The 9,209-nt window shown below is 50.4% G+C and overlaps 2 protein-coding genes across 2 annotated transcripts in view; one reads left to right on the top strand and one right to left on the bottom strand.

The window, feature by feature from the left end:
- Nucleotides 1–286: 286 nt before the first annotated feature.
- LOC126576036 (RNA/RNP complex-1-interacting phosphatase homolog) lies at nucleotides 287–6,805 on the bottom strand. Its single transcript, XM_050237106.1, has 5 exons — nucleotides 6,719–6,805; nucleotides 6,536–6,608; nucleotides 1,213–1,406; nucleotides 1,062–1,108; nucleotides 287–995 (listed from the first exon to the last, which is right to left on the bottom strand). The coding sequence occupies exons 1-5, from the start codon at nucleotides 6,736–6,738 to the stop codon at nucleotides 349–351; spliced, it is 981 nt and encodes a 326-aa protein (XP_050093063.1). The 5' UTR covers nucleotides 6,739–6,805; the 3' UTR covers nucleotides 287–348.
- Nucleotides 6,806–6,870: 65 nt separating this feature from the next.
- Nucleotides 6,871–9,209, top strand: part of LOC126576035 (importin-9) — a 3,870-nt gene continuing 1,531 nt past the window's right edge. Inside the window, exons 1-6 of the mRNA XM_050237105.1 lie at nucleotides 6,871–7,087; nucleotides 7,179–7,438; nucleotides 7,513–7,945; nucleotides 8,014–8,824; nucleotides 8,890–9,058; nucleotides 9,129–9,209. The exon at nucleotides 9,129–9,209 is cut by the window's right edge and continues 1,531 nt beyond it. Of these exons, the coding sequence (XP_050093062.1) occupies nucleotides 6,964–7,087; nucleotides 7,179–7,438; nucleotides 7,513–7,945; nucleotides 8,014–8,824; nucleotides 8,890–9,058; nucleotides 9,129–9,209 (1,878 nt within the window). The 5' untranslated portion in view covers nucleotides 6,871–6,963. The remainder of the gene's footprint in view (nucleotides 7,088–7,178; nucleotides 7,439–7,512; nucleotides 7,946–8,013; nucleotides 8,825–8,889; nucleotides 9,059–9,128) is intronic.

The raw sequence follows: 9,209 nt of genomic DNA, 5'->3' as shown, positions 1-9,209 counted from the left end.
AAAACATGCACCGCCGCTTCGTTTGCCCCAAAAGCATAGTTATGCGACTGCACGGACGTCATTACCGGTGCCGGTGCGGTAAAAGCGTCGGTCGGTAAAAGCCGAAGTCATATTGAAGCGACACCAAAGCTATCAAATCAGTTACGGGCACGCACGCAAACACGCGACAAAGCAATGATACCGACCACTGAGTGATCACTGAGTGAAGACGGACATACGTTTCGGATGCGTTTATCGAACTGAACGGGTTACAACATTGGGAACCTGGTTGGGCGAGAGATTATTCCATACAAACAGTCATTTTTTTTTATTGCATGCAAACAGCCCATAAAACATTCTCTTCGCTCTTCAGCTCCTCACCTCGAAAAGGATGTCATCTTCTCTCTCTCTCTTTCTCTCTCTCTCTCTCTCTCTCTCTCTCTCTCTCTCTCTCTCTCTCTCTCTCTCTCGCTCTCTCTCGCTCTCTCTCTCGGATCGGTCGTCACGCCTACGCCAACTGTACGGATGTGTGCGCTGCTGTTGCCGGTTGAGGTCCGGTTGCGACTCCGGATCTCTTTGGCGCCAGGAAAGCACCTGTTCGCCTTTCGGTGGCCGCTGATGGTAAGGTGTCGATATTCGAGGTGGCGGATTATTTCGCCAGTTTGGCTGTCGATGGCTCGATGTCGATCTGGACGAGCGAGAATCGGAATCATCTCTCCAATCGCGATCACGTTGGATCGATGACGATGGACGCTGCCAATGGGGTTGTCCGTTCATCGATTCCAGCTGTAGTGGATAGTGATGTTGTGGAGGGGGCGAATAATATTCCCTGTTTGCACCTTCCATCTTGAATAGATTTTCCAGATAAGCTGGACGCTCCATCACATGCCCGCGTCGGGCATTGAACAGTTCAATGGCTTCGCTGGCCCGGTAGTGAAGCCTCTGTATCAGGTATGCACACACCAGATACCCGGTCCGATTTAGCCCATGGGTGCAGTGGACACCAACGTACTTTCCTGTATTCACATTGATGATTAGGCACGTGCTCGTGTTGGTCTGCGCAGCGACCTTCCTTTACTCACCCTGACTCTCACGGCGCCTATAGTACTCATCGACGATCTGCATAAAACTGGTGCATGCCACAGTGAGAAAGAGAGAAAGGGAGGGTGCGAGTCAAGTAAAGGTAATTGAGAAAGTCATCGTGAGAGTGCACATCGCAGGTGTACATCTTACCGACGGACGATGGTATTATTCGGCACCATCTTGCCGACTACTTCCAGCTTCTCGTATTCGACACCACCTTTGATGAACTCGTTGGGGTCATAGTAACGGGCGGTGTTCGTTAAATCGACCACCATCCCCAACGGTAACAGGGCCATCGCATCCGTTGGTGTGAAAGTTTGTTCTGGCCGCACCGCGCTGAATTTCTGCAAGCATTGGTAACAGAAATACTTTAAGGAACAGCTTTGTTTGCTGATAGCTAGCAGATCCCTTTTGTGTCTTCTTCTCTATGTTTTAGCCTCTATGGCATGTTTTCGTCATAGAATCATCACCGATTTTGTACAATATCATCAGCTCTAGATGATAGTTTTGGGTAGGTATATGTACGAGTGATAAGAAGAAATTTTCTTTCGTCGTCTACAACTCTTGCATCAAATGTGCTCAAATGTTCAGATGCTGTACAATTTAATACAATCATTAAATCAAGAATTTTGGAGATCCTGTAGGTACTATTTCAAACTCGGGGAATGCTGAAAATGAATAATCCTTCTATTTTGTTAAGGTAAACGATTATTTTCAAACTGCCAAAAGGGGTCTTCAAAGTACTGTTTTGTCATCCGTAGAATTTTCGTCACTGCCGCAGCATAAAAGGGAACGATATTGCATTTCTTTTAAGGAACAGAAACAGAATCCCAAATAACAGACTAGAAAATACTCTGATGGTTGCTTTTTGTTTGTGCCATGTACCAAGGATCTACCCCAAATCAAGGAAACTACTCAGCGCAATCAAATCTGCCACCTTCTTTAGGATTCATGTTGTCACTAGCAACCGATCAACTGTGCAGCTCTCCCTTAAGTCACCCCAAAGAGTGCTTACAACGCCTACTTATAGCCCACAGAGCTCCTGCCGTTGGGTCATTGCAGGTGCACTTGAATCGCTTGGGCCGCAGCGACAGAAAAGGTTAACCTACTGCTGGCTCCGAGCGGTGAGCGGGAGACCACCGCGCGATGCGATACCATCGTGATTGTATTTGCATTTACGCGTGCGGCCGCCCCTCGAATCCTGATGCTGATGATGACGACGTGATGTGCTGATGATCAGTTCGATCGATGATCAGATCAGTCCATGCACTACCACCCCATCCATCGCTCCCTGACAAACTAATCAAGCTTAAGGCGTAATGTCGTGTCGTGGGTTCGGCGGTGATTCGATCGCTACGCTCCGTATCCCATCCCGAACCCATCCCGGGGACCATCAGTCCGAACACTGATCGGATCAAACTCATCAACCGCTAATCGCCATTTACGGCGCATGGGTCCTTCTGTTCGTGTGCTGTGGTGCCATGGCATCACGTTGCTTGGTGGTGGCTGAGCACATTCCTGGACCGAAGGACCACCCTTAAGACCAGACAGAGTGGGAGAGGAGCTGCCGGGTGTATGTAAACAGGCGGATTCAATTTCCGGAACAAAACACAAGAAGGAAGGATCCGTTTCGCGCTCGCACGCGGCAAGTGACACCCGCCCGTTGCACCACCACCACGCGGCCACCGTCGTCGTCATCTCCACCTCCCTCAGCTGCTAGTGACGAATGATCGATTTGGCGAAAAATGTGGCGACGCCGGTGGTCTACTTTCAATTACGATGATACCCGGCATCCCGCCGTCGCCATCCCGGTAAAGGTGGTCGCCGGTGGCCCCGCACCGAGCACCGAGTGCCGAGATCGGTCTGGGTAAAGGAAAAAATATTAATTAACAATAATAATACATTAAACGTTTCGAACGCCCGTATCAAGATCATTTCGCTCTCGACGCTCCGCCGCCGCGGCACCGGTGCTCCGCTTCAGGCTTTTCGTGGTGGATGGTGTTGGTTGATTGGACACAAGGCTTGACGGGCTGACGGGCTGCTTGGCTGGCTCACTCGTGTGCTTCGACTGCGATGGACATGGGTTGCGAGCGACGCGCTTATTACATTTTTTCCCCTTTTTCCACCTTTTTTTTTAATTAATACATTGACTTCAATCGATCTCCAACTTTGAGAGACAAGCGCTCGCGCGCACACACTCCATGGGAGAGATGATGCGTCGTGAAGGAGTAGGAAGAGGGCGAGCAAACGGACACAGGGCGGCGTGACGGATCGATCGATATCGCGCGGACAGAAGGCAGGCGGAAGGCGAGACGATCGCAAATAATGTTCGACGATGACGATGATGATGATGCTTCTGCTGACTGACTGCGCCCCGTCGTAGCCGCGTTGTGACAGTTTGCGGACGTGTTGTCGCACGACGTACGATCGCGTTCCTTCCGCACACAAGCGGCCGGACGATTCTGTGCGCTCTCAGAAGCCGCACTCCGCCAAGAACCGGGGTGATGCTTCCGAGCCCGGGAGAAATGTTTGTTATATTACATTTTACATAATGATAGGCCTTTTAAAGCGACCGTACGCGCCCGTTGGAGAGTAGGTCGGCTTGCGAGTGTGGTGTGGCACTTTTGTGGCGTTGTTTCATTGCTTTTTTCCATTTTTTTCTCCCGTTTTTTTTTTGTTTTTGTTAATTCCATTGTCATCCTCTCATCATCATCACCCCTAAAAGCCACCGCAACCTTCCGCCACAAGCCACACCGGGCAATCAAACCCGGCTAATGGGCCACCTTGCTCCCTGCTTCCCGGTGTCTGCCTGCGTCTTGCCTTCCTTTGCAGCGATTGGCGCGGGCTGGCGCGGGCTGACCCAGCCAGACCGACCGACCGATATTATCGATCCGTCCTCCCCCTTCTCTCAATATTCCCCCCGCTCCGCCCCATCGCTCCTCGCAACGAGCGATCCGCGAGAAGGATATGATTGCATACCGATCACCGAGGCATCATCATCATCATCATCATCACCGTTGATGTGATCACTCCGTATCATGTGCTGTGGTCGTGGGGTCGTGGTCACAATTTCATTTTCTTTTCCCCTCTTTACGCACCGCACCCCCCTGCGGCACCCCCTTCCAAACCCGGTGGCCAAAAACGGAAAACACAATCGCCAAGGGAAAGGATGGAACAAGATAAATTGCACAATTAAGACATTCCTACCGGTGATTCCCTGATCCTTCGGCGATGAAGGATGTGTTAAACTTTGTAATAATCCCCGCAACATGCCATCAGCATCAGAATGATGGGGCGTGCTGCATGCAGTGCACCGGTCGGCTGGATGGACGGTCGGACGCCGCTTGTCCATCCTTTGGTGACGCGGTACAACGGTCGGTCGGTCGGTCGGACGGTTGGTCGATCGGTTGTCGGTTTTGTGCGCACGGTAGCTGATGAAATTACTGTTTGTTTTAAGTGTGACGCTGACGCTGGGCTGCGTGTAGAGTATGCTGTACTGTACGGTGTGCGGTGCGTGCAATTTACGTGAAATTGAAACATATTAAACCATCATCATGGCCGCGGCACCGGGTGCGAAGCATTAAGCGTTGGGATCGCGATTGTGTTGTGATCGCGTGAGGTTTCCGAGGTGCAAAACGGAGATAGAGTGATAGGTGCAGGAACTCCAGACCATTGCGCTACAGCGCAGAGACCCACGCGGCGAGAGGGTTTCAAACCATTTTTAAGAGTCACAAAAGGATTCCTGCTTTAGAGTTAACGTGACGTTCTTATTCATTGAATAATTTGAATACAGGAAAGTGATGCAGTAAGCTATGACTTTGTATCCAAGACTTCGGTATAATCGTAGTGCTCTACGATTGCAATGATCGCTTGCAATCGCATTCAATCTTCAATTCAGTGTATCATTGATGCTCAAAGAGCATTATTGCCGAAGCGCGATTGTAGAATTTGAGTTCTAGTATCATGTTTCATCATATCATCATCATCTGTTGCTGCGAATCATAGCAACGATTGCGAATATAAGGCGCTACAATATTACTTCTCAATAGTGCACAACATACGCAAAGAGAGGCATCAGTTCTCTTTGAAACTTCTGCTCACTAAAAGGTATTTTATATCCGTTTTAATATTCTAGATTACTCGGATATATTTTGCGTATTTCAGAACATTGGCAATACATTATGCGTTGGTAGCCCGCCTTAGGACGAGGACAGATGAATGCTTTGAAGCGACGCTATGAGTCAGAACAGTGAACCGAAACTAAAGGAACGATTCAAGGAGACTTGTTTCGACATGCAGCAGAGCTTAAAGGATGCCACGTGATGCAATCTGTTATTCAGAAGCAATGGTTACTTGAACGCATGACTCATACTTCTTCAGCTACCCCAAGAGAACCATTGGACGAGATCGAACGTGTTTAGTTGATAGCACGTGAATGGTAAAGGCAATCAATGCACCCTCTCCCTCTTGTACAGCGCCGGACATACTTTCGGACACTATAATGACACACAATTGAGCGATCCACACTTGCAAATGTGCTCCTCAGTGGGTTCTTTGTGTCTTTTCCCCCTCTTCTTCTTCTTCTTTACAACCCAAGCCATTCATGCTCACCATTGAGCATGATGAATCACCGCAGCGCAACGACACAGAGAGATGCAGCAGACGCTTTCCGCGGTCCGCTCCCCCCACACCCGGCCAATGCCTTTTCCAGCTTTCGGACTGTGGCGAAAGCCTACGAAAGATGCGTGATGTGTCACGCATGGTTCGCAGACACATAAATAAGCGGCATAACCGCCACGAGGCTGCCACGCTGCCATAGTGCACACCGCCGCCTTAGTGTTCGCTTCGGATCATCCTTCCAAAATGGGACACATTAAAAAGGAAAACGACCGACCGACCGACCGACCGGCCAGTCAGTCAGTCAGCCTCGTCTTCGAGTACCAGTATGTTCGGGCCAGAAATCGGGAGAAGAAAATGGTGGGAGCACAAAGGAAAGGTGAACATGTCCACGCCGACAACTGTATCTGTTGCGATCTGCAGCATCCCTCTACTTCGGGGGTGCGCATGGATCGTCGCCTGGCTTTTCTCCTGACTCGCAATGTTATTTAAACATGAGCGGCAGTTGTTATTCATTCATTACCATATGGTGATGGGGACGGTTTCATCACCAACTTGCAGCACCGACAACCGTAACCTATGCGGCATCAGTTGACCTATCTATTGGGCGATTTTTATAGCCAAACCAAGAGGGGGCCATACAACCTCGAGAGAAAATCTTGCATCCCCCAGCAGTGCCGCAGTTTGTAAACTATTAGTGTCCCTTGTACGGTAAAATATATGGGCAATCACAACACCCGAATCAAATGCTACGGGGGATCAGTGTTGAATCAGATTCGTGCTAGAAGCAACCGGATACTCGATAACATATTAAACATGATAAGAAAGCGGCTGTTGAGCTCGCTGCTTGGCTTACCTTCGAAAGCGGCACCTTCAGCGGGATAAAGCGATCTGCTATCGGCTCTCCATACGAACTGTAGGCCTCCCACCTGAAACCAAACACGAAAGAGATATGCCCAAGCAACACCGTTAGTCAAGATCACGAGTAAAACACGTAAATTACACGGGTTTTAACACAAAATAATTAATAAATCCCTACCGATCAGGTACTTTCGTCATGCTTGCTGCGAAACGTAAACAAAAAAGCCCAGGTCATAGCAAGCGCGACGGAACTGTTTCTTGAAAGGTGACCGCTTGCAAACTATTTGCCTGCTGCCTTGATTGACGGGCCAGAAGGCGCCAGATTCTGTTTATTTTTGATTGGATTTTACGTGTTGCCGCGTGCTCCTTCTTTTTTTGCAAAACGAGAAAACCGAAAATCCCGGCGGAAGAAAAAGCCACAAAATGGCCCAAAACTCGGATGCCGTAAAGCAGGCCATGTTCGAGGAGCTGCAGATTATCCTGAATCCCGACTCGGAGCAGCGGAAATCGGCCGAAGCCAGACTGGCACAGTTGAAGTTTACAGAATGTAAGTGCACGCGACGGTTCGCCACTGGAATGCCGGCCGGGGATGAGTCACTTTTCATGATCTTCTATCGTCTCTTCCCTCCCTCCCAAAGGGTACGGCGTAAGTTTGGCCGAATTTACCATCGACCAGCACATTCACATCGGCATCCGGCAGCTAGCGTCGGTGATGCTGAAACAGTACGTGGACGATTGTTGGACCGGCGAAGGGGATGAGAACGAGGAGCAGGACGGTGTGAGGCCGCTTAGCGCGATGCCATCCGACCAATCGACCGGAATGCTGCTGGTTAACGATGAAGCCAAGATGAAGATAAAGAAGCTGCTCCCGGAGGGGTTGTACGATCAGAATAGCAAGGTACCATGGGAGACCCTGCCTCAGTTGGTGTGAAATCATCTCTCAAAAATCAAATACCATTTCAATTTCCTTAGATACGCTCGGTCGTTGCCTACTGCATCGCGAACATAGCCCTCTACGATTGGCCCGGCGATTGGCAGGAGTTGTTCGATGTGATCGTCAAGTGTTTGAGCGGCACCGAGAACTCGATCGATGGTGCGATGAAGGTACTTGTCGAGTTCACACTCGAGCTGGACAAACAGGTGGCGGACGTCGCCCCGCTGATACTGTCCGAGGTGTACCGGATCTTCTCCGCCGACACGATCTACAGCGTAACGGCGCGCAAGTACGCCGTCGAGATCCTGTACGCGTTGCTCCGTAGCATCAACGTAAACCTCACCACTCGCCATCAAAAATCGGCCATCCTGAATCCGGTGCTGCCGAATTTTATGCAGCGCCTAATCGAAGGGCTTACCGCACCGAATGGAGCTCACAGTAGCTTCCAGCTGAAAACGCAAATCATCAAAGGTAAGTCACTGGAGTGGCTGGTGAAAGGGATCCCCCCGATCTATGAAACCCCCCTCTTCCCATTGTAGTGCTGAAGTACATGATATCCGATATGTCGAAATTCGTGCGACCCTACATCGCCACGATTCTACCGACGATCTGGCAGCTGCTTACACAGCTGGCCGATTTCTACGTGAAGGTCGTAGTGAACGAGCTAGAAAGTGGCCCCTTCAATGGCACTGGACCGGAGGGAGAGGACGAGGCGGACGATTTCGTGCAGATGATACTGCAAATCTTCGAGTTCGTGCACACAATCATCGAGATGAAGCGTTACAAGGCGGCGATCACGAATGTGCTGACCGATCTCGTCTACATTACGCTGCTGTACATGCAGATCACCGAGGAGCAGGCCCAGGAGTGGCTGGAGGATGCGGAAAAGTTTGTGGACGACGAGGATGAGCAGGGCGTGGAGTTCACGATCCGTGCCACGGCCCACGATGTCCTGCTGATCGTGGAACAGGAGTATGGCAAGCAGCTGCTGCCGTGCTTCGCCGAAGCCCTCAGCAAACACAGTGCCGTAGCGGAAGTTGACCGGAACGCAGGCAATCCGCACTGGTGGAAGATACACGAATCGTCCATGCTAGCGGTGGGTTCGTTCAAGGGATTGATCGTGGAAAGTGGACCCGCCGGTGGGTTTAATATGGGCCAGTACCTGGCGTTGATCAAAATGTTGATGGAAAGCCAGGCTTCGCCGTATCTGCTCGGTCGCTGCCTATGGCTGTTGAGCCGTTACGCTGACTGCGATGTGCTGGGTCAACCGTTCGCGGAGCAGATCGTCAATGTGACCGTGAACAGTATGGCACTCGACAAGCCGATCGTGCTGCGGATCATGGCTGCACGGTACGTAACATGAGAATGTTTTTAAATCCCCGTCCCGTTAATCCCGTCTGACTTTTCTATCCTAGAGCTGTCCATGGATTTTGCACCAATTTGAAGGGTACGGCCGATGAGCGGATGCACGTGTTGATCATGTCGAAGATACAGCACTTCCTCGACGGTTTGTTGCCACTGTTTGAGCAATCACAAAACACGGTGGTCTGTCTGTTGTTAGAAGCCCTAAACGCCCTCATACTGGTAAGGACACATGCTCCCTTTTCCAAGGTCGATTTCGTGTAACCTCGTCTCTTCTTCGTTTCGTCCATAGTTCGATGCGAATGCCACCGCAACACTGGGCCCAAAGATCATCGATGTAACGATGGCCGTGTTCATGAAGTACCATGACGAT

This window comes from Anopheles aquasalis, chromosome 3 (genome assembly GCF_943734665.1).
Source record: "Anopheles aquasalis chromosome 3, idAnoAquaMG_Q_19, whole genome shotgun sequence".
Lineage (NCBI taxonomy): Eukaryota > Metazoa > Arthropoda > Insecta > Diptera > Culicidae > Anopheles > Anopheles aquasalis.
The sequence above is the reverse complement of the archived record's forward strand: the minus strand, read 5'-3'. Positions and strand labels throughout refer to the sequence as shown.